This window comes from Triticum dicoccoides, chromosome 3B (assembly GCF_002162155.2).
Source record: "Triticum dicoccoides isolate Atlit2015 ecotype Zavitan chromosome 3B, WEW_v2.0, whole genome shotgun sequence".
Taxonomy (NCBI): domain Eukaryota; kingdom Viridiplantae; phylum Streptophyta; class Magnoliopsida; order Poales; family Poaceae; genus Triticum; species Triticum dicoccoides.
The window spans coordinates 369,611,510-369,636,763 of record NC_041385.1 but is presented as its reverse complement, the minus strand read 5'-3'; the positions used below and the strand labels follow the sequence as shown (position 1 = coordinate 369,636,763).

The 25,254-nt window shown below is 46.8% G+C and overlaps 1 protein-coding gene across 2 annotated transcripts; it reads left to right on the top strand.

Annotated features, from left to right (window-relative positions):
* Positions 1 to 890: 890 nt before the first annotated feature.
* LOC119276089 (probable protein phosphatase 2C 5) lies at positions 891 to 23,665 on the top strand. Of its 2 annotated transcripts, none has more exons than XM_037557076.1 (11): positions 891 to 1,333; positions 1,421 to 1,549; positions 2,207 to 2,309; positions 2,422 to 2,535; positions 20,964 to 21,043; positions 21,154 to 21,207; positions 22,473 to 22,589; positions 22,722 to 22,776; positions 22,880 to 22,912; positions 23,038 to 23,084; positions 23,218 to 23,665. In XM_037557076.1, the coding sequence occupies exons 1-11, from the start codon at positions 1,014 to 1,016 to the stop codon at positions 23,342 to 23,344; spliced, it is 1,179 nt and encodes a 392-aa protein (XP_037412973.1). In that variant the 5' UTR covers positions 891 to 1,013; the 3' UTR covers positions 23,345 to 23,665. The 2 variants fall into 2 exon arrangements, with proteins under 2 accessions (XP_037412973.1, XP_037412974.1); XM_037557077.1 differs by having other exon boundaries at positions 899 to 1,333; positions 2,425 to 2,535.
* Positions 23,666 to 25,254: the final 1,589 nt, after the last annotated feature.

Genomic DNA, 25,254 nt, shown 5'->3' with positions numbered 1-25,254 from the left:
ATGTGTCAGTACATGAGCGATTTGTACCTCAAGTCCACGCCCAGGGCAAGTTATTGTATCTCCGCTGTAGATTTTGTAAGTTCTTGTAAGAAAGTGAACCAACCTGCCAAGTTTTTTAGCATGAACACAATTACCTCGATTATTTTTTATCTTCGAACTATGTATTTTTGCTACCAACAAATGTTTAGTTATGTGTGACATTCACGTGTATGATGGACTTGCATGGATGTGCATGAGTTTGAGGGTTTGGATTTGAGGTGTGTGGCTGCCTGCCATGCTAAATGAGGAGCCGTTCGACGCCCGCGGGAGTATAGGGTGTCGGATTTGCCAAGTCCAGTAGTAGATATTGTAACTTTGTGTTCCTTGCAACTGGATATTGAAAGCGATCGCCTTAAGGCAGTAATGATGATCATTAGTAAAGAAGGCAACAAATCGAAGTACGTTCTTTTTGTCAAGGATATCAAAAGAAGCATGAAGGAACGAGATTATTGTATTACTCATATTGGCCGTAGCCAAAGTAAATCTAGTCATTTTACGGCAAATTTCAGTAGATCTGAGTGCGGTATTGTTGTTTTGCTTGGATCAGCCCCCAGGCTCTTTAAATGTTTTTGAACTTGATTGTAAACTTTGAGTTTTTGGAGTGGTACTGTTCTTTGGCTTGGATCAGCCCCCTGCATATTTGCAGTGTTGCACAAGAATTTATTTGCAAAAAAAAGAACTTTATCTGTGGCTTTATTTACAAAAGTCGGGCACAGTGGCTTTTCTCTAAAAAAAGATTATCTATCTTTGAAATCAAAGAAGCAAAATATTAAGCAGTGAGCGACCTGACCACCCAAGAGGCCAAGAGAGCGTCAGCCGCAGGCGCTATTCGCCGGGGAATCCACGGTGCCGCTCGCCTCTTATCCCTCCAAAGTCCAAATCCAAACTCGAGAGAGGAGAAAATCGAACGCGAGGAATAATTTCTCAATCGAATAAGTATATCTCGAGAAAGAAAAATAAAAATATCACACCGTATGGCGCTGCTGAGCCCGCGTGTTCCGCGGCTGCCGCTCGCCGCCCACTCCGCCGGCGCCGGCGCCGGATCCCTCCGGTGCTGCGGCCGGGTTGCTGCCTCCGCTGCGCGATGCCAAGTGACGGCGTCGGGAAGCGTGGCGGCGGGCTCCTCGTCGTCGTCGGAGCTGGAGGCCATCCGGTGGGGCAGCGCCAAGCTGCAGGGAGCTCGCGAGGAGATGGAGGACGAGGTCGTCCTCCGCCCCGACTCCCTCCTCCACGGCTTCTCCTTCGCCGCCGTCCTCGACGGCCACGCCGGTTTCTCCACCGTCCAGTTCCTGAGGCACGCACGCACCGATCATCTCTTCCTTGAGCTGCAGTGTCGCACGTTTCACGGCCACTTGACCCGATTTTTTTGTGTGTGTTGCAGGGACGAGTTGTTCAAGGAATGCGCGGCCGCGTTGGACGGGGGCGCGGTGCTTAACACCAAGAATCTCGAGGCCATCACGGACTCGATCAGGCGTGCCTTTGCCACCATGGACGCCAACCTCTCCACCTGGTCAGGCTCTGTAGGATCATTTACCCATTTTAATGGATACAGTCCCCGCATGCCACTGACAGGAAGATCAGTTCACTATGTTTTTTTTCTTCCGTAAAGAAAACATGCCACTGGATAATAGTTTTATGAGCAAAAGGTGCTTGAGTTTCCTACTTCCCTTCATGCCATTCCATAAACTGCCTGTTAGTACAGGCTCCATTATGTGTGAAAAGACCATTTTGCTCCTGCATTGCAGATTTGATGCAGTTCCCTCCATGATATGCTAAGCATACAATAGTTCTCTCTATACTACTTTTATCGTGCTATGCCATATTCATAGTGGACGTTTTCTTTTTTTCATTTCTTCGAGCAACGATTTCTCATCAAAGGTTTTTTTAATTATATGTTTTTGGGAAAACAGCAACTTTTATGTGACTTAACAGAGCTCTTCCAAACGGAGGATAACACAACAGCATGAAGGGGATTCAAAACTGTTATCCATTGGCATGTCTTTGTATGTGGTCTAGAGGGAATTGATCTACTTACCTGTGGCATGTAGGGAATTCTCTCATTTCCTTGCATAGCTGTGTTTTGGAGGCTTCCTTGTCCAGTTTCTTACATAGCTATGGAAGTTTTTAGTTCTGACATTTTACAAGCTTCTTTGTTCCTTCTTCATAGGCTTCAGCAAATGGATAAGGAAGACGACTCTGGTGCCACGGCCACGGCCTTGTTTCTGAGGAACGATGTCCTTGTTGTCTCGCACATTGGTGACTCCTGCTTGGTAGTAGCATTTTTAGCAATGTGACATTCAAACTTTATTCTAGGTTGACGTTTAATTGTCTGAAAACTTTTTGTTGGTTGGTGATAATAAGATGGCCGACGATTTTGATTAGCAGGTCATATCGCGTGGTGGAAGACCTCAATCTCTGACAAATTTTCATCGACCATACGGGAACAACAAAACATCCCTTGAAGAGGTCAAGCGGATTAGGGCAGCAGGTGGATGGGTGTGTTTCCTCTTCCATAGTTCTGCTGAATTGCCTTACCTGAACTACCTGGTTCTAATTTTACATAATGGAAGGGCAAGTCTCGTGGCCTCTGATGAACTACTGTAGTTGTACCCTTAAAAGTATCAGGATGCTCTGTGAATATGGGCCGCTTTACCATGACGTTCTCTTAATTCTTTACTCCCACACACAAATAAACATGCTCCTTTTGTCATATAAATTGTTATCTGTTTACCGTATATGGGCAACAATCAACACAAAAGTCCTGCTGAAAATCTAGCACATCTAGGAAACTCCTACATTTTGTTGGCAGCCTCATGTTTGTGGTTTAGGGGTACACTGCAAGTTTGAGAGATTTTTTCAAGTTGTTTTTTTAGAGTAGCCTTTATTGAGAAGTTACATCTGTTATGAAGTGAGCCTATATTCCATCGGGCCAACAGGCCAGCACATATACATGAAGGGAAATAAGCAAAGAAGCCCCTATACAATATGATAACTACACACACAGCACAACCCTGTTCTAACACCCCCCTCAAACTCAAGGGGGATCTTGGACACATACTGAGCTTTCGTCAGAAAATCAGCAAGCTGAAGCTCCGAGGGCACATGCCACAATTCTGTCTTGCACCTGAGAACGCGTGTAGGAGGCATCAACACCGATGTGCTTGGTGAGCTCATGCTTAACAGGATCACGGGCAATGCTGAGTGCCCAGTGCTGTCGGAGAGCAGAGGGGTCGGTGCAGCAGTGGAAACACCAAAATCCCGAAGAAGCCATCGTAGCCAAGTAATTTCTGCAGTCTCGCAGCTCAGCCTCAGCACTGGAGCGAGATACAACAGTCTGCTTCTTGGTCTTCCAGGCAATCAGGGAGGAGCCAAGAAAAACACAATAGGCAAAGAGAGAGCGGCGATCAGTGGGATCGCTGGCCCAGGTAGCATCACAGTAGGCCTGAAGCTGAAGAGAGCTGGAGCGAGGGAAGAATAAGCGACGAGTCATGGTACCACGAAGGTAACGAAGAACACAAAGGTGACTGTAGTGAAGTTGAGTGGGAGCAGAGACAAACTGACTCAGAATGTGCACAACATAAGAAATGTCAGGACGACTGATGCCTAGATAGACAAGGCTCCCAACAAGATGGCGGTAGCGTGTGGGATCTGCAAGGGGTTCACCCTCACCTGGACGAAGATGGAGACCAAACTCCATAGGAGTGTCAACTGTGCGCTGATCAGTAAGGCATGCACGAGTGAGAAGATCTTGGATGTACTTCTCTTGAGAGAGATAAATACCCTCAGGGGAAGAAATGATCTCAAGTCCAAGAAAGTAGTGAAGAGAACCCAAATCAGTCATCAAGAATTGCTCATGTAGACGTTTCTTCACAAAATCAATGAATTGGTGGTCAGCCCCTGTGATAATCATGTCATCAACATAGAGTAGTAAAAGGTTCCTGCAGCTCACCATTCAAGAAGGCATTCTTGACATCTAATTGAGAGATGGACCACTGCCGAACAGCAGCAACAACCAAAAGAGTGCGAACAGTGGTCATGTGAGCAACAGAGCAAAAGTCTCATCATAGTCACGACCATACTCCTGCTGGAAGCCACGCGCAACAAGACGAGCTTTGTAGCGGACGAGAGAACCATCTGAATGTGTCCTAACCTTGTAGACCCATTTGCAAGTGATGGGTCTAACGCCTGTAGGCAGGGGTACAAGGTCTCACGTGCCTGTGCGCTCAAGAGCATGAATTTCCTCTGCCATAGCATGCTGCCATTCAGAATGAGCAGCAGCCTCACGATACGTAGACGGCTCAACAAACAAGAGTGGTAGCAGCAGCAACATAGTACGCATGGGGCTGGAGAGTGTGGCGATCACGCAGATTATACCGAGGAGCAGGAGGGGTAGGTGGTTCTGAAGGAATGAGACCCAACAGGAAAGGAGTGGAAGTGGAAGTGGGTGCATCCGAGGGAGAAGGGTTGTAGGACCTTGAAGTATGTCTAGAGGGGGGGGGGTGATTAGACTACTTGATCAATTAAAAACTTAACATTTTCCCAATTTTAGAGTTTGACAGATTTTAGTTATCTTTGAACAAGTCAAGCAATCTTCACACAATTCAAGCAAGCATGCAAAGAGTATATGAGCAGCGGAAATTAAAGCATGCAACTTGCAAGAACGTAAAGGGAAGGGTTTGGAGGATTCAAACGCAATTGGAGACATGGATGTTTTTGTCGTGGTTCCGATAGGTGGTGCTATTGTACATTCACGTTGATGGAGACTTCAACCCACGAAGGGTAACGGTTGCGCGAGTCCACGGAGGGCTCCACCCACGAAGGGTCCACGAAGAAGCAACCTTGTCTATCCCACCATGGTCGTCGCCCACGAAGGACTTGCCTCACTAGCGGTGGATCTTCACGAAGTAGGCGATCTCCTTGCCCTTACAAACTCCTTGGTTTAACTTCACAATCTTGTCGGAGGCTCCCAAGTGACACCTAGCCAATCTAGGAGACACCACTCTCCAAGAAGTAACAAATGGTACGTTGATGATGAACTCCTTGCTCTTGTGCTTTAAATGATAGTCTCCCCAACACTCAACTCTTTCTCATAGGATTTGGATCTGGTGGAAAGAAGATTTGAGTGGAAAGCAACTTGGGGAAGGCTAGAGATCAAGATTCATATGGTAGGAATGGAATATCTTGGCCTCAACACATGAGTAGGTGGTTCTCTCTCAGAACTGGTAAGTTGGAAGTGTAGGTTTGTTCTGATGGCTCTCTTCACGAATGAAGAGGAGGTGGAGGGGTATATATAGCCTCCACACAAAATCTAACCGTTACACACAATTTACCAAACTCGGTGGGACCGAATCAACAAACTCGGTCGGACCGATTCAGTAAACCTAGTGACCGTTAGTGATTTCGGTGGGACCGACATGCAACTCGGTAAGACCGATATGGTTAGGGTTAGGGCATAACCTAATCTCGGTGAGACCGATTACACAAACTCGGTGAGACCGATTTTGGTAATTAGCTAACCAGAGAGTTGGTCAGGTAAACTCGGTGGGACCGATTCGCTCTTTTCGGTGAGACCGAAATGTTACGAAAGGGAAACCGAAAGTTTACATTGCAATTTCGGTGGGACCGGTCGCTCACTTCGGTTAGACTGAAACGTTACGAAGGGAAATAGAGAGATTACAATCTCATCTCAGTGAGACCGAGATCCTTATCGGTGAGACCGATTTGCCTATGGTTTGTGGCAGTGGCTATGATATCTGAACTCGATGGCGCCGGATAGAAAGAATCGGTGAGACCGATTTTGACTTTGGGTTTAGGTCATATGTGGATGTGAGAAAGTAGTTGAGGGTTTTTGGAACATATCACTAAGCACTTGAAGCAAGAGGCTCATTAAGCAACACCTCATCCCTCCTTGATAGTATTGGCTTTTCCTATAGACTCAATGTGATCTTGGATCACTAAAATGTAAAATGTAGAGTCTTGAGCTTTTAAGCTTGAGCCAATCCTTTGTCCTTAATATTTTGAGGGATCCACTTTCATCATCCATGCCATGCCATTCATTGAGCTTTCCTAAAATATTTGTCTTGGAATAGCATTAGCTCAATGAGCTATATGTTGTTATGAATTACCAAAACCATCTAGGGATATTTGCACTTTCAATCTCCCCCTTTTTGGTAATTGACGACAACATATAAATCAAAGCTTCGACAAATGATAATAAGATTGAAAAACATCGTCGCTTTGAGAAGTATGTGATAAGCAAGAGCTCCCCCTAAATTTGTGCATAGTTTAAGATTTGCTTTGGACTACAAATGCACAAGGAATTAGGCTCATGGGTTACTCTTCCATGTCATATACAGCTTGATGGAGCGCTCAAAATAATAAAGACTGAATACATGCACTCATCACCAAGCAAAGTGAATGATCATATAAGGATAAGTAAGATAATGTCATCTAACAAGCATAAATGTAGCATATGATCAACGACATGATCATCAAGTATCACACAGACATAGAGTATCTCAAACAAACAAATAAAGTTTAACCACCAAAACAAGAGAGAACAAAAAGCAACACTCTCTCTCGAAGCCTATGATCTATACATTTTTCTCCCCCTTTGACAACAACTTACCAAAAAGTTCATAGAAAATGCATAGTACTAGATCGACTCTCAGGCTTGATCTTCAGGTGGTGGTGTAGATAGAGCGCCAAGAACGAAAGCATCAGTTGATGTAGATGGAGCTGGAGGTGTGGGTGCTGAAGCTGGTTGCATTGGAGCTGTAGGAACTGTAGCTGGTGCAGATGAAGTGGCTCTGGTGTCTGTCACTGGCACTACAGCTGATCTCTGAGCTCTAGGCACTCTGGCAAATGCATCTGTGGTTGTCTTGCCCTTCCTCTCCTCCATGTCATCCTAAAGCTGCTCAACAACAGACTGGATCTCAGTCACCTTCACATCTAAATTGTAGAACTTCTGCTCCATGATCCTCTTCAGGCTCTCCTGGTTTTGAGTCAAGGTGGCCAGCCCCTTCTCAATCCTCAGAGTGGATGCAATCAAGTAGCCTAGTTGATCCTGTTTGCTTTTCAGAAAGGACTGAGATGCCTCTTCCATTGTTGGCATCTTGGTAGCCTTATCTGTCCTTGCCTTCTTCTTGGCTTGAGCATGCATAGAAGATGGTTCATCTTCACCCATAACCATTTGGTTGTCCTCAAATTCTGGATAGATAGCAAAATGTTTCTTGTCCAGCAAGTATGTGTCTGTGCCCATCTTGGAGTTAATCAGCTCCTGAATCTGTGGGGCATACCCACAACTTCTCTTCTGGTCTGCTGCTGTTCTCTTGATAGTCTCAACAATGAGGCTCATGACCTTGAATTTCTGTGGCACATCAAACAAGTGTAGCAAGTTTATAGCATGGCCTCTTATCATGTTGTGGTCACCTGACTTGGGCAATAGAGTATGCCTGAGGATCCAGTTGATCGTTGGGAGTCCTGACAGAAGATAATGTACAGATCCAAATTTATGTGTCTCAACTGCAGCATCTGGGATTTCCTTGTACATATGAGCCATGGAATTGTGATCCATCTTTTTCTTGACATAGACATCCAAGTCATCTTCCTGCTCCTTGGGTGCATTGATCAGATTTGCCCATTCCTCAATAGTTGATTGGTACCTTGTACCTTCAGACATCCACACTATCCTGCCATCTGGATAGAAATGTGTTGTGGAGTAGAATTGCATAATGAGCTCATCATTCCACTTTGTGAGCTTCTGCCCAACAAAGTCTGCAACTCCACAAGCAATGAAACTGTCTTGCACTCCAGAATAGTGTTCCTCATTCTCCTTCATGTAGGTTCAGTCGACCCACCTCATGTCACAAACTATAGGCTTCTTGTCCAACAACACTGTCTCATAGAAATCCTGCTGTTCCTTAGTTTGGAACCTGTAGTCAACATCAGTCCTTCTCCTGATAGCATAGGGATCAGACAACCTCCACTGTCTGAGTCCTGCATCCTTTCTCAGCTTCATGTTCTCAGCCACAGGATGAGCATCATTGTGGTCTGGAATCTTTGGCTTCAGCTTTCTCAACACATGCTCTTCATCTTCTTCTTCCTCGGCAACAGTTTCAGGCACTGGGGCCTTGTTCTTCTCAGCAGCTGGTATACTCCTGGTATTCCTCTTAGGTGCATTCTTGGGCTTTGAGGCAGCTTTGGGTGCTTCTTTGGGCTTTGATGCTGCAGCCCCTGACCTTATAGCATCATGCATCAGCTTCTGTGTCTTGGGTGCTGGTGCAGCAACCTCTTCTTCCTCCTCCTCAGAGTCTCTCCTCATAGAGGGATTGCCAAGAACTTTGGCAGTAGTGGTTCTGACTTTTTTTTTGTCTTGACCAGCAGCTTCATCTTCTGACTCAATAGTAAACTTCATGGTTTCTCCAGTGGCAACCTTCCTGGGTTTAGAAGTGGGAATCCTTCTTGCAGGTGCCTCTTTGGGATCAGGTTTTTCAGGTACTAGTGTTGATCCTCTGACCTTCAGCATAGGTGTCCTCTTGGCAGGGACCTTCCTATTAAGTCCAGGCTTTGTGTTCTTTGCCGAGCCATACTCCTTTTTGAGCACTACCTTCTTGGAAGTAGCCTCATCTTTAGCTGCCACATAGTCCTCATCCTCAGAGTCCGAGGTTCTCTTCCTTCTGGCTCTTGTGGCTGCTTTTAGGCAAATTGCTAGGAGTGCTTCTGCTGCCATCATCTGAAGTGCTAGAGGGACTAGTACCCTCACTCATGTGAATCTGCTCTTTTTCCCTGTTCTGACTATCACTTTGGTCTGACATGCTGAATACACTGACTGCCGACCCTGTGAATAGTTATAGATGAGATAGAGTGGATGAGCATCACAAAATGCAGAGATTTTTGCAAAAGAATGATTCAAGAACTTAGTTTTAGTTTCCCACAGAAAGCATTTCGAATCAACCGATTTTCAAACTCGGTGATACTGAAACAGTTTTGGAACCTAAATTAGCGATCTCGGTCAGACCGAGTCACAGTTCGGTGGCACCGAGACTGCTGGGGTTTCACAAAGTTCTAAAATCGGTCACACTGATTAGCAATTCTCGGCCAGACCGAGAGTTACTGGTGCAATGGCTTTAGCCGAATCGGTGAGACTGAGTTTTTCAACTCGGTGGGTCCGAGATGGTTTCGGCGGAAACCTAACCCTAAATTTTCAAATCGCATCTATTCTAAGGATTGTTTTGACTAGATAGAGGTGTTTCAATCGTGGCAAGAATCATAATGATCACAATGTGCTAAGAATCAGACGAGGATAGCACTGTGATCGAGTTCATACCCTAGTTCGGCGATGAACTCGCTACGGCGGCAACGGCGGAGATGAAATCCGTTGACGGCGGCGGAGACCAGCGACAGGAGGCGGCTGGTGACGAAGTCGACGATCCGGAGACCTAGAAGGCAGAGCGAGCTATGCGCGGGCGAAGAGGTTTGGAGAAAGCTTTCCAAATTTTTGCCGGTGTGAATATATAGCCCGACACCGTCGGTGTGACCGAGTGGAATGACTCAGTGGCACCGAGATGCATAACTGTTGACAGTTACAGCAACTCGGTGTGACCGAAAAGTTCAAATCGGTTGCACCGAGATTGAAAACCTAGATCGACTTAGTGATCTCGGTATGACCGAAATGGAAGAATCGGTCAGATCGAAGAGCAAAGAAGTTTTGGAGGTTTAAGTTTATGACGAATCGGGGACTCCGAGTGCTCCTCACACAGAGTGGTTTGAATCTGACTTGATCAAATTTTGTGATGTAGCATGAATAGAGTTTGAGACGAGAAAAGCATAGATAGCTAGAGAAGATTCTTAGGCATTCTTGTCCATCCACTTGGCCAAAGAAAAAGAAACCAGTCAATCAAAACAACAAGTGGATGTCCTCGAATGAGTAAAATATGCAACCAACATGCTCACACAATAAAATGGCAAATGAAATATGTGGCAAAGCATGCACAACCAATTCTAGCATCTATCAAACAATTGGCGATGACTAGTCATCTATGCCTTACTCGCCTTACGAAGCCTTTTATCCCAAACAAGTTGGGGTAGGCTAGATATGAAAACCTTTCACGAGGACTTCCCAGGAGGTCACCCATCCTAGTACTACTCTCGCCCAAATGGGTTTCATACCCAAAAGACTGGCTAGTTTTTACGTTGGCTCGAGTATATTGACTTAGGAGTCAAATGAGAACATTTGATCATAGGTCATACTCATCGATTAAGCTCAAGTGGGGTTACCATTTTTACATAATGCATTGATGTGTTCACATCATTAGAGTTGCTTTGACTCAATTTTTAGAGTTAAGCTCCCCCTAAATGTGAGATCCCCCTTTAGAGGGATGAACTAACCTTGGGTTTTGTCGATGATGACTTCATGTAGGTGTTGAAGATGTGGATGCTCAATGTTGATGTAGATCATTTGGAGCAATCCTTTGGAGTGAGTTGCACTTTCAATACCTACATGGGTTAGTCCCACAAGGAACAAACAAGAATATCCATAGACATAGAGTGATGCACACACAAATGATGTCCATGAAAACATTAGGTTACCTTGTCCCTTGCCTTACCAACATGAGGGGTTGTGACTCCTTAAACTAGTGCAAGATATGGAAGTTGATTGCACTTGTCCTTGCCATAATGATATGAGTGAAGAATGTTGGCGGAGTCACCCTCAAGAACACTCTAGTTCTTCTTCTTCGGGATCCACATTATTTTGATGGGAATCCTTGGAGTTGTAGTTGTACTTGATGAAATAGAACTTGACGTAGTCTTGGGAACCCACTTGACCAAGGCCTTAGGTGCTTCTTCAAATGCATCAATCTCCTCTTGAAGCTTGTCCGTGCCTTTGTTCTTGTGGTCTTGTGGTGGAAGATCATCTTGTGCTTGTGTTTCCTTGAAGGAAGTAGGATCATACTTCTCTTGTTGAGGAACAAATTTCGTCTTGGGGTATTGATCTTCTTCCCACTCAACTTCATTGGCATTAAACTTTCGTTCAAAACCAACACCTTGATTCTTCCGGTGCCTTCCTTGCTTGCGTACAATTTCCTTGAATTACTTACTCCCGGCAAGGCTCTTGTATACACCTTTCTCTATAATTCCCTTCAATAAGCTATTTTCTTGCTCAAGTGTAACTTGGCTAAGAGAATCATTAGTGGAATCAGGAGAACTACTAGAAGCAACAATATTGGATTTAGCATTATTATTGTTACTACTAGAGAAAGAATCTTTCTTGTTCTTGTTACTAGACTTGACTTGAGGCATGTAAGTAGATAAGAGTAAACGCTTGGCAATGTAAGAAGAACTTTTCTTACGGAGATCATCATTGATTGCCTTTAAGAACTCATGCTCTTGCTCCAGATTGAGCTTTTCAAAGCGTAACTTCTCATGAGCCCTTAAAAGTTCTCGATGATCTTCGAAGATAGTTTCATGAGCTAACTTAAGAGTGTTTAGTTCTTTAGTTAGAAGCTCAATCTTCTCTTTATCATTGTCATTCGTTTTATCTTGATTAGCATGATTAATTGACGTTTCATCATAGTATTCATTACTAGAGTTGTCAATAAGTAAATTATCATCACCTAGCAAGTCATCTTCATCACTATTAAAATCAACATACTCGGGGTGTGTTACCTTAGGACCTTTGGCCATGAAGCATCTTCCAATTCCTTCATTTGGTGAATCAAATATGTCGTAGGAGTTAGTTGACACAAGTGCTAGACCGGCAACACCTTCATCTTGAGTATATTCGGAGTCGGAGTGATAGCTTCTCTCGGAGTGATTGTCGGAGTCGGAGCCGGATACCCATTCACCAACATGAGCTTGATGTCTTCGTTTTGTGTAGCTCTTTGATGACTTGTCCTTCCTTTCCCAATCCTTACTTCTCCGTGAGGGTCCTCGTTCATAACGATCATCTCTACTCCTTCTCTCTCTACTTCTTCTTTTTGGAGAATCTTCTCTTCTTTTGTAGGGTGCCGTACACTCATGGAAATAGTGTCCGGGTCTCCCACAATTGTAGCAATTGCACTCTCGACTAGAAGATCTTTTGTCATTGTAGGACCTTGACTTAGAGCTTCTTTCTTTGCTTCTACTCTTGTAGAATTTGTTGAAGTTCTTCACCATTAAGCTTAATTCTTCATTGAAGGTTTGTTTCTCATTTGATGATGTGGGGGCTTCACATGAGGCTTTGTAAGCACCACTTGACTTCTTGTGAAGTTCCTCCTTATCTTTGAGTGACATCTCATGAGCAACAATTCTTCCAATGACTTCCGTTGGCTTGAGATCTTTGTAATTTGGCATCATTTGAATCAATGTGCACACGGTATCATACTTTCCATCCAATGCTCTTAGGATCTTCTTGATGATGAATCTGTCGGTCATCTCTTCACTTCCTAAGCCGGTAATCTCATTTGTGATAAGAGCAAGCCTAGAGTACATTAAAGCGACAACTTCACCATCCTTCATTTTGAACTTGTCAAGCTGACTTTGGAGCACATCCAACTTGGATTCCTTGACGGAGTCGGTACCTTCATGCATATTAAAGTATCCCAAATTTCCTTTGCATTCTCAAGACGGCTGATTTTGTTAAATTCTTCGGGGCACAAGCCATTGAAGAGTATATCACAAGCTTGAGCGTTGTATTGCAACATCTTCAATTCATCCGCACTAGCTTCACGGTTCGGCTCTCTCCCATCAAAGAATTCACCTTGCAAGCCAATACACACAATAGCCCAAACGGCGGGGTTATGTCCGAGAATATGCATTTTCATCTTATGCTTCCAACTAGCAAAATTAGTGCCATCAAAGTAAGGACCTCTACGGTGATAATTTCCCTCGCTAGACGCCATACTCTCCTAGGTTGTGAAACCAAGGCTATGACCACCAAAAGCTATGGAAATCAAAGCAAATGGAGACCAAAACTCTGATACCACTTGTAGGACCTTGAAGTAAGTCTAGAGGGGGGGTGATTAGACTACTTGACCAATTAAAAACTTAACCTTTTCCCAATTTTAGAGTTTGGCAGATTTTAGCTATCTTAGGACAAGTCAAGCAATCATCACACAATTCAAGCAAGCATGCAAGAGTATATAGGCACCGGAAATTAAAGCATGTAAGTTGCAAGAAAGTATAGGGAAGGGTTTGGAGGATTCAAACGCAATTGGAGACACGGATGTTTTTGGCGTGGTTCCGATAGGTGGTGCTATCGTACATCCACGTTGATGGAGACTTCAACCCACGAAGGGTAACGGCTGCGCGAGTCCACGGAGGGCTCCACCCACGAAGGGTCCACGAAGTAGCAACCTTGTCTATCCCACCATGGCCGTCGCCCACGAAGGACTTGCCTCACAAGCGGTAGATCTTCACGAAGTAGGCGATCTCCTTGCCCTTACAAACTCCTTGGTTCAACTCCACAATCTTGTCGGAGGCTCCCAAGTGACACCTAGCCAATCTAGGAGACACCACTCTCCAAGAAGTAACAAATGGTGCGTTGATGATGAACTCCTTGCTCTTGTGCTTCAAATGATAGTCTCCCCAACACTCAACTCTCTCTCATAGGATTTGGATCTGGTGGAAAGAGGGTTTGAGTGGAAAGCAACTTGGGGAAGGCTAGAGATCAAGATTCGTATGGTAGGAATGGAATATCTTGGCCTCAACACATGAGTAGATGGTTCTCTCTCAGAAATGGCAAGTTGGAAGTGTAGGTTTAGTCTGATGGCTCTCTCCACAAATGAAGAGGAGGTGGAGGGGTATATATAGCCTCCACACAAAATCTAATCGTTACACACAATTTACCAAACTCGGTGGGACCGAATCGTTAAACTTGGTCGGACCGATTTAGTAAACCTAGTGACCGTTAGTGATTTTCGGTGGGACTGACATGCATCTCGGTGAGGCCGATTCGGTTAGGGTTAGGGCATAACGTATTCTCGGTAAGACCGATTACACAAACTCGGTAGGACCGATTTTGGTAATTAGCTAACCAGAGAGTTGGTCAGGTAAACTCGGTGGGACCGATCTGCTCTTTTCGGTGAGACCGAAATGTTACAAAAAGAAAACAGAGAGTTTACATTGCAATCTCAGTGGGACCGATCGCTCACTTCGGTTAGACCGAAACGTTACGAAGGGAAACAGAGAGATTGCAACCCCATCTCGGTGAGACCGAGATCCCTATCGGTAAGACCGATTTGCTTAGGGTTTGTGGCAGGGGCTATGACTTTTGGAATCGGTGGCGCCGGATAGAAAGAATCGGTGTGATCGATTTTGGCTTTAGGTTTAGGTCATTTGTGGATGTGGGAAAGTAGTTGAGGGTTTTTGGAGCATATCACTAAGCACTTGAAGCAAGAGGCTCATTAAGCAACACCTCATCCCTCCTTGATAGTATTGGCTTTTCCTATAGACTCAATGTGATCTTGGATCACTAAAATGTAAAATGTAGAGTCTTGAGCTTTTAAGCTTGAGCCAATCCTTTGTCCTTAATATTTTGAGGGATTCACTTTCATCATCCATGCCATGCCATTCATTGAGCTTTCCTGAAATATTTGTCTTGGAATAGCATTAGCTCAATGAGCTATATGTTGTTATGAATTACCAAAACCACCTAGGGATAGTTGCACTTTCAAGGGTGCTGAGCACGACGAGAGTAGACAAAAGGAAGCGGAGAGAGAGGGGAAGTGAAAGCTGGCGCATCAGAGGGAGAAGGGTGCTGAGCACGACGGGAGTAGGTAAAAGGAAAAGGAGAGAGAGTGGACGGCTCAACCCGAGTAGGAGAGTCAGGAATAGAAACCTCATCCTGTGTAAGCTGAAGCTCATGAGCAGACACAGGTGAAAGGCTAGGAGTGGACCTACCAGGTGACGATAAAGGTGAAGAATCAGGTAGAGTAAAAAAAGAGAGAGGCTCGACTAACGACTCGGTGGTGGAAGTAGAAGAATGACGAGGGTAGAAGGAGCGAGACTCATCAAAAGTGACATCTTTCGAGATTCTCAGTCTTCGAGCAATAGGGTCCCAGCAACGGTAACCTTTGTGCTCCAAACTGTAGCCAAGGAAAACACATTCGACAGATTGAGCAGTCAATTTGGTGCGCTCATGAGGGTGGAGAAGAACAAAACAGGCACAACCAAACAGGCGTAGACCACTATAATCAGCTGGACCATCACCTAGATGATCAACTGGTATCCCTTCCTGAAGAGCAACAGAAGGCTGAATATTAATGAGATAAACAGCGGTAGAGACAGCCTCAGCCCAAAAGTGCGGGGGAACAGCAGAAGATAAAAGAAGAGCCCGAGCAGTCTCAAGGACGTGACGATGTTTGCGTTTAACCACCCCATTTTGAGCATGGGCACCAGGACAGGAATACTGAGGAAGGGTACCCTGTTCAGCAAGGAAACCACGAAGCGCATGAGATAGGTACTCGCCAGTCGAATCAGCACGAAAAACTCGAACAGAGGAATCATACTGAGTGCGAACCATGGTAGCAAACGACTTGTAAATTTGAAGCACTTGACTACGAGATGACATAAAGTAGATCCAAGTGTGGCGAGAAAAATCATCAATGAAAATTATATAATATTTGTGACCCCCTTTCGAAACAATGGGGGCAGGACCCCATACATCAGAGTGAACATGTTCAAAAGGTCGTTGAGAAACAGAATTACTAGAGGGATAAGGAAGTTGTATCTGCTTGCCAAGCTTACAACCCATATATCTTCAAAAAAAAGCTTACAACCCATACAAGTTAGTGAACTATCACCAGATACAGACCCTAGAACACCACTCCTAACCAAAGAAGACAAGCGGGAGCCACAAATGTGACCCAATCGATGATGCCACTGAGCGAAGGATGTGGTGGAGGTGGCAGCTGAAGCAAAAGGGGTGGTGATGTCCGACTGGCTAGAGGACGCAGCGGAAGGAAGGCGCAGCCAATCAAGCTCCCAAAGGCGCTGAGAGTCATGGCGCCGAGGACCGATCCCAACCAGAGTCCCCGTACGACGATCCTGAACACAACAAGAGTCAGAATCCAGAATAACGCGACAACCCAAGTCAGTAAGTTGACCAACAGATAGAAGTTGCATAGTCAGTTTAGGAACATGAGAAACGGCAGGGACATGAAAAGAAGACATGGAAAGAGTCCCTCTTTGCGGCAACAGAAAGAGAAGTGCCATCTGCAGTCTGAACCGTAAGAGGAGAAGGCACAGAATTGACAGCACAAAGATGATCTCTGTGTGGTGTCATGTGGAAGGAGGCCCCAGAATCAAGAATCCAGGGCAAAGATGTACCTGACGAAGAGTGCGGTGGTGGACCAGACGTCTGACCAGCAGAACCAGCAGAACCTGAGGATGGTGCAGAAGCAGTAAGGCGGCGCAGCAAGGTGAGCATCTCCTGGTGAACCTTCTCAAGGGAGCCCTCACGAGAATTAGAGGAGCCTCCCGTGTCCTTTTGAGGACGGCCACCTCGGCGACCCTGTTTCCTCCTCTTGATGCACTCCGTGATCATGTGACCATCCTGCTTGCAGTAGTTGCAGAAAGCACTAGTGGAGGTTGCTGCCACCTGTGTAGAAGAGGGCACACCAGGCAGCGGTGGTGGAACGCGGGCAGCCAGGACTGCTGAAGAGGATGGCAATAAGCCCGTGCTTCGTAGGCGCGCCTCCTCAGATCGCACCTCAGCAAGGGCCTCCAGAGTAGAGAGCCGAGGATGGCGTGCCAATAGCTGAGCACGACTCTGCTCGAACTCCGGCCGGAGGCAAGTGAGGAAGTCGTAGAGGCGACGAACCTCCAGCTTAGCTTGTTGCTGCACACAACACTGACATCTGCGACAAACATCAGCTCCCAGAGAGTCCAATTGGCGCCACACCGCCGACATCTCCTTGTAGAAATCATCCACAGTAGCATCTCCCTGTTGTAGTTGTTGCTCTTGACGAACAACAACGAGATACATGGCATCCCTTGTAGACTCATAGCGATGGCGAAGGTGCTCCCACATCTGATATGCAGTGGTAAGGGCCACCACATCCATGGTGAGATCAACATCCATGCTGTTCACCAAGATAGAAGAGGCTCGAGCATCATCATTTGTCCATTGCTTGTATAAGTGGAGTTGATTCTGATACTCTTCAGTGGCCTCTTCAAAAGCATCTAGCATCTCACGTTGCTTGGTTTCATCGGCATCAACAGGGAAGGCCAACTCAGCTGGAGGAGTGGGCAGCAGGGGACAAGGCAGAGCACCAGAGAGGTGCTCCCAGACCAGCTGGCCCCTCATGTGCAGCTTCATGTGCTGCACCCAATCCCTGTAGTTCTGTCCGTTGAAGATAACAGGACATCGTGGGACTGGGACAGCACCGGTGGTGGTGGAGGGCGCCATTCCAGCAGAGCAGCAACAACAGCTCGTTGAAGACCAGGAGCAGCAGGAGGCACAGCTTGATGGCAGCAGCAGACCAGGAGGAGAAGAGCAGCAGCAGCCGCACGTTGAAGAGCAGCAGCAGCTCGTTGAAGAAGAGCAGCAGCAACAATAGAGAAGAGGAGCAGCAGCAGCAGCTCGTTGAAGAGCAGCAGCAACACGTTGAGGCGGCGGCGCCAGCGCCGGCCGGGAAGGACGGCGGCAGCAGCGGCCTGGAACGGTGGCGGCCTGGACCAGCAGGCGGCAGCAGCTACCAGGAAGAAGAGGGGAGAGGCTTGATTGTTAGAAGGGAGAGAGAGGATTGGTGGAATAGTCTGTTGTATTGCTTGAGCCTCGTGGGCATATATATAGGAGTACATGGTCATCTTGGAGTACAAGTCAAGGCAGGAACAAATCCTAGGCTATCCTATGTTTCCTAAATAAACATTATACTCAACATCCCCCCGCAGTCACAACGGTAGTGACGCAGACGGTGAGACTGGAGAAGAATCCGAAGGCAAGCCGACGGACACCCCCCCACAGTCCTAACGGTCGATGCATCGCGGAGTCGTGGCTGGAGTGAAAACCGACGAGGTTGCTCAAGTAGGCGGTAGCCCTTTGTGCCGTTTGTCGATGTAGCCGAGAGCGTGGGTGGTGGAGCCGTGGTCGAGGTAGCCGTGCCAAGAATGACGTGGTCGATGTCGAGTCGGGGTGGCCGGTGTCGAGGAAGTCGCCGTGGAGCCGCGGGCGCAAGGGGGCGCCGAGTTAGCATGGGGGCAGTGGTGTCGAAGTAGTGGTGCGCCGGAAAGGAGATGTTGTTGACAATGCGTCACACCGGGTTTGCCAAGCCCGGGGACACATCGTAGACGAAGGCACACACCGATGTTGACAGCACTGGGTATGCGTAGACGGATGAAGACGAAGTTGACGAAGCGCCGCACCAGGCTTGCCAGGCCCGGGAACACATCGTGGACGAAGGCACGCGGCGGTGTTGCCAGCAACGGGCATGCGGAGACTAGGACCTGCACGAGCTGTACGTCATGTCGAAGAAGTCGAAGGGCCAACAAAGAAGAACTCGACGACGGTTGCAGCGTCCATCGGCGCGGGGCCAATGTCACCAACGGTGGTCGGAGTAGACGAAGTGGTCGGGGTAGATGACGGCGACGCTGACGACGGGTTGGTGCTGGATGAAGACGAAGGAGGTGGACGGGCGGTTGCAGAGGCTACGGGGTAGCGGCGGCGGCGGCCAAAGAAAAGCGGTGGCGGCAGCCTGACGGCGGCGGTGCTCGTAGTAGGCGGAAAACCTTGACAACGTGACGAAGACTGGCGCGGACGGTGGCGTTTCCGCGCCAAGGGAGACGGCGGCGCATACCACGGGAGGTCGGCGCGCGGTGACGGCGGAGTGGACCGCGGGCCGCGGCGCTACGGCCCAAAGGGGCGACGCAGCGGCGGCAGGCAGGTCGGGGCGACGGCGGTAAGACCTCGGGGCGGCGGCGGAGACCGCGGGCCGCGGCGTGACAACCCGAAGGGGCGGCGCGGCGGAGGAGTGCGTGTCGGTGCAACCGCGGGGACGGCCTTGGGACGACTGCGTGGACAGCGTGCCACGCTCGCTACGGCCCGACGGGGCGACACAGTGGCGGCGCGAGGGTCGGTGCGGCCACGGGGACGACCAGGAGCGGACGGCCTCAGGGCGGCGGTGAACCGCGGGCCGCGACACTACGGCCCAAAGGCGCGATGCAGCGGTGGCGCGGGTCGGTGCAACCGGGAGAAGAACCACGGGGCGGCGGCACTACGGCCCGACGGGGCGACGCAGCGGCAGCCCGTTGCTCGATCGGTGGAGGGACGCGCTGAACTCGGGGACGATCTTCACGGGACCTGCGGAGGCGCGCGCAACCGACGGGCCAGGTCAGTCGCACGGCGGAGATGAGGCGGATCGCGGCGGCGGGCGGGTGATCAATCCGATCGCGCGCGAGGTCGGGGACGCAGCTCGGTGGAGACGGGGTGGCGGCGGAGTCCGAAATGAAGCCGGCGACGACGGGCGGCAGGGCGGCTATGATTGGCCGCCGCATGGCGCGAGGCCGCCTGGTGGGGTGATGCAGGAGTCCCGGTCGGAGCAGGGCGGTGACGGCCGGCGTAGATCGACGGGCAGGCCGGCGCGCGAACCTTCGCCGCCGCATGACGCGAAGCCGCCGGGTTGGGGGCCGGCAGACGCGCGGACGACGCGCGAGGCCGCCGGGTCGGGGCGACCGGCGGGCAGACGCGCGGACGACGCGCGAGGCCGCCGGGTCGGTGAAGAAGCCGGCCGATCGCGCCGGGGTTGGAGTAGAGGCGCACGGGGTCGACGGCGGCGGTGGGCGACGCAAACCGATCAAGATTAGATCAAAAAACCAAAAAGAAACCGATGATCAAGATGACCGGCGGGAGAGAGAAAACCCCGGAGCAAGGGCTCGGGGAAAAGACTCTATAGGGCAGCCGGCCAACACGGCCGGTGGACGAACCCTAGGTACGGGCAGCGCGGCCCCTGGCGGCGGTCATGGAGGCCGACCGGCCCAGGGGCGGCGCGCGGGTGCGGAAGCGGCGGCGGCTAGGGTTTAGAACCCGGAAACTGATACCATGTTAGAAGGGAGAGAGAGGATTGGTGGAATAGTCTGTTGTATTGCTTGAGCCTCGTGGGCATATATATAGGAGTACATGGTCATCTTGGAGTACAAGTCAAGGCAGGAACAAATCCTACGCTATCCTATGTTTCCTAAATAAACATTATACTCAACATTGATGAAGAGAGGAGCGGCGGCCGGCGGCGGCCGCGGCAGTGGCGGCGGCGACAAGAGGCGGCGGCGGCTGGGGAACCTAACCCTAGCTCTTATACCATGTTATGAAGTGAGCCTATATTCCATCATGCCAACATGCCAGCACATATACATGAAGAGAAATAAGCAAAGAAGCCTCTATACAATATGATAACTACACACACAGCATAGCCCTGTTCTAACAACGTCTACAATAGATAGACCACATGGCTAACGAATGCTGGTTGCCACAGGCTTGGTCTCCGACAAATCATGCCATTATTTTGCAGCATGATTTCTTCTACAACATTCTACTTTTTCCATTGGATAATACTTGCATATGCATGTCCTTGATATTCCAACAAAAATAGTCAATATTGCTATAGTTTTGCCCCTCTTGTAAATATTTGTGTATTGTTTGATTCATTTGGGGTCCTTGCATCTGTTTCCTGGTTGTGCCACTGAGTGCCTTCGCATTCTAAGTTAATGATCATAGATTAAGTCATTCTGCTTCCGTCAGAACTAAATATTGCAATAACTGCCATGTTCTCTTTCACTTGGGTGTCATCTTTATGTTGCTTTACAGATAATCAATTTTTTAGTATTAAGCAGCCATACTGTGTTTAGTTTCATATGCTGAGCTCTCTCTAATCAGTGCCTAAAACCTTCAACATGCTAGTCTCATACTTGTGGTGAGTCTTGTTTTAACAAACTCAAACATTATTTCGTAGATTCGTGATGGACGCGTATGTGGAGACATTTCTGTATCTCGTGCTTTTGGAGACATAAGATTTAAAACACGGAAGAATGAGTTCGTCTCTCCTACTCCCTGCTCTTTTTACACACAATTAAGCACTCCATCTGTCACATTATTCCCAAATAACATTCCTGCTATTTTTAACATCTCGTGGTGTTATGCAGGATGCTAGTAAAAGGAGTTAACGAAGGAAGATGGACTGAAAAATTCGTTTCACGGTATAGCGCTGAATAAAGTTATGTTCTTTGTTATTTTCTTAACTGCCTGTGTTTTCATTTCCTTGTTTTTGTATCAATAAATTAAATTCTCAAACAAACCAAGTTAGGCTTTTCTGAAACAATAAGGCTATTTGTTTTAGGAGTGTTTTTGCTTTCAATTATGTGCCAAAACTTTTTTGGGTGGAATATGTCCAAAAACACGCTCTTTCAGTAGTTTCTACTTTCATTCAAAGCTGAAACCTTTGTATACTGGTTTCATCTCTAATGGGGGGGACTAGCAGTTGAATCCGTATCTATTAAGTGCACCTACTTTCAACCGACCTTACATTTTTTTCCACTGTTGACAAATATAACTGTGCTCCCTTTTCAATTTTTTCCTGGTGGATGAAATCTAATGTTTCCATAATTTGGCAGATTTGCTTGGAATTTTTTTTGGCTTCTATCTTGAACATGTAATTGCTCATTATTCAAAACCTCTCTCTACCATGCTTGATAGTAGTTGCTAATTAGCAGCTGAATCCGTATCTATTAAGTGCAGCTACTTTCCAACGACCTTCCATTTTTCTCCACTGTTGACAAATATAACTGTGCTTTTTTTTTTCTTTTCCTGGTGGATGAAATGTAGTGTTTCCAAAATTTGGCAGGTTTGCTTGTTTTTTTTTTGACTTCTATACGGCTCATTGTTCACAACCTCTTTCTTGAAGTTTCAATAAAAAAAACTCTTGCTTGAAGGTTTGCACGAGATTTTATAATAGCTCATCGTTTGTCGGACCACAGATGATTTGCTTATCTGAGGAGAGTAAGCTTTCTGTTGAAACATTCTTTTTTCGATCTGATAAAATATTTTATCTGCACCTTGAGTTCTTGTTATAACTGGAATGATCATTTTATGATCAGGGATTTGATGAAAATTTTCCATTATTATGGTTGAAAACTATCCTGAATTATATATTCTCAATAGTTATCTGCTTATCCCCACACATTTAATGTATATCCAACTTCTGTACATGCTTTTGGTTGCTACTGCACAGTATGAGATGACTGGTATAATAAGAAACGACATGTCCAATTGTCTACCTTAATATCCTACAACAAATTACACAGATAACATTACCATGTTAGATGGTGAATATTATAGTTTCAACCATAACTCTTGCCACGAAATATCATGTCGCCAAAGCTGAGCCTACTGTGGTTTACAGCACTTTTGGTAGATGGTGTACTGTACGTTAACTTTTTTTGATTATGCAACCTGTTACGTGCAGAATAAAATTTAAAGGGGATCTAATAATCTCTTCACCTGACGTATCTCTGGTGGAGCTTGGACCGGATGTGGAATTTGTTTTGGTAGCAACCGATGGTCTTTGGGATTACATTAAAAGGTAAATCCACGACATTTTTTGTTCTCCATGTTTTTAGTTGTACAGCCTTGAGTTTGTCATTTTCTCGACCTCGTGAAGAGCTTTAGTTATCTGTTTAACATAATGACCAATATAGCTGACTGTATTCTGCAGCACTGAAGCTGTAGCATTTGTCAGAGATCAACTATGTCAACATGGAGATGTCCAGGTATGCAGTCTCTCTCTGCTTAAATAAATGATACTCACTATATGCCTTTTACAGTACAGTACATTTTTGTATGCTTGCTTTTTTCTCATTTGGTTGTTTGTAGCGGGCCTGTGAGGCGCTTGGGGAGAAAGCTCTGGTATTGTTGTTTGCCACCTTCATATCTTCCATTCATTGTTTCCTTTCCACCTTTATATTCGGCGTTTATTAAACCTCATTACAATAAACTATGTTCTGATTTTCCTTTAAAAAAATTGATTACAGGATCGGCGGTCACAAGACAATATTAGCATAGTCATAGCTGACTTGGGGTACTGGTTCTTCAACCTTTTGACATGAAATTTGTTTATACCATTTTGTTATCCGTGGTCTTTCATGCCTAGCTTAATTGACCATCTCTTGGCTTATATTCCCACCATTTGTTTTTTTTTTCTTTCCTGGCAGGAGGACAAACTGGCAGGAGTTGCCCGTTCCAACGCCAAACGTGTTGTTGGAGCTAAGTCAAGCAGTTGCGACTGTAGGGGCTGTATCAGTAGGAATTTGGATTTCATCGCTTCTCACTTTGCAATAGGCCTAGTTAAGGTCGGGGGTGTACATTTTCACATCTTCGGCTCCAGCTGCAAATATATATGTATATCCTTATAGGTAGTTAGTTTCCTGATTAAACTGTTCAGTGGTATCTGGACTGATGAAAAGAAGAAGAAAAACTTGTGCTCCAGCTGCTATCTGGCAGCGTACTAGGATAGGGACCTGTGAGACGCCCGTCTAAACTTTCCTTTTCTCTTTCCCGTTTTATTGGGGGATATAAAACCTTATATTTGGCACGCGACCGGCAACATTTGATACCATCACTCCTTTCTAAAATGAGGCACTTCTAAATTTTGCGGCACGATAATTTATTTTGTGATAGCATGAGCATGGTTGTATGCACTGTCTCTGTAAGTGGTCAGACACTGCACTGAACGGAATATCAACCTCTGTTCAAGGTGGTATTTTTTTTTAAACAAGGCAAAAGGCTTGCCATTTTCATTGAATAAGAAGAAGGTTTAAGAGTCTTGGCCAAAAGACCAGATTACAAGCATCACTCTTGCGACATTATATTACACAAATATTTCGCCCCGGCAAGGCACCACAGCGAAGCTTCCGCTTTGACGCGAGTCACAAGCACCCCGACCGGAATTGCCGTGCTGCGGAACACACGTGCATTTCGCTCTTTCCAAATTTCCCAAGAGATAAGAAGCATAAGGGAAAGAAGTGCCCCTTCGAGATTGTGACCTCCCGGAAGCTATGTTGCGCATCACTCCTTGACTGAAACCATGCCTCCCCAATCCGTAGCATGGACATCATGTAAACCGAGCCATGTTTTGATCATTCCCCAAACTCTAACCGTGTAACGGCATTAGAAGAGAAGGTGAGCTGCTGATTCTGGCGTTTGTTTGCATAGCGGGCAAAGGTTACAGTTGGGCCAGCCCCTACGCTGAAGCCGGTCTGCCGTCCAAATCCTATTGTTGATGGCCAACCAAGCAAAAAATTTGCATTTGAGAGGAGCCCAGTTCTTCCAGACCAAAAGATGCATATCTGAGTCGATAAGGCCAAGAAATTGTACACGGTATGCCGTCGCCGCTGAATATTGGCCATCATTGGTGAGCTTCCAGGAAATTGAATCAGCCACGCCGGGGTTGAGGTGAATGTGTGATAGCTCACTCCAAAGGTTGACGAACTCGGCTATGTGGTTCACATCAAGGTTCCCACCAATGTCCACTCTGGAGACCCATGTGTTATTATGTAAGGCCTTCTGGACAGTGCAGTTTTTTCTTGCAGAGATCACAAAAATATTTGGCGCCATGTCTTTGGGTCTCATACCATTCAGCCAAGCAGACTCCCAGAACGAAGCCCTTATCCCATCTCCAATCAGAACCTTGATGGCAGCAGCAAATATGTCTTTATCTTTGCCATCACACGGGTTCCCCAAGTTTACCAAGGCTTACTTGGATCCATCCAAGCTCCCCACAACCACTGGATCGAAGGGCAGTACTAAATTTTTCCAAGTTGAGAATACCTAGGCCACCATGCATTTTAGATTTGCACACTTGCTCCCAGTTGATTTTGCATTTTTCACCAGAAACCTTGTCACAACCAGCCCAGAGATATGCACGCCGCAAGGAGTCGATCTTTTTCATGACCTTTACAGGGAGGTTTAGCACCGTCAAGTAATATATAGCAATCGTCGTTACAACCGTCTTGACAAGCACAACCCTTCCAGGCGATGTGACATGTTTGCCCATCCAAGGCGTAAGTTGAGCTGCAATCTTATCCTCGAGGGGTTGGAAGTGGATTCTATTTAATCTTTTGATCGACAACGGCAGACCCAGGTATTTCATAGGGAAAGATGATCGGTTGGCCGGGAAGAAGAGGAGGATATCATTCAGATCCAAGTTGTCACATCGGATTGGGGCCACTAGGCTTTTCGAGCAGTTGGTA

Excerpts from the sequence above, each read along its gene's own strand:
- LOC119276089 (XM_037557076.1), top strand. The coding sequence starts at position 1,014 with ATGGCGCTGCTGAGCCCGCGTGTTCCGCGGCTGCCGCTCGCCGCCCAC. Across the intron at positions 2,536-20,963 it reads TTAGGGCAGCAGGTGGATGG|ATTCGTGATGGACGCGTATG; the intron begins GTGTGTTTCCTC and ends ATTATTTCGTAG. Across the intron at positions 21,208-22,472 it reads ACTGAAAAATTCGTTTCACG|AATAAAATTTAAAGGGGATC; the intron begins GTATAGCGCTGA and ends TGTTACGTGCAG.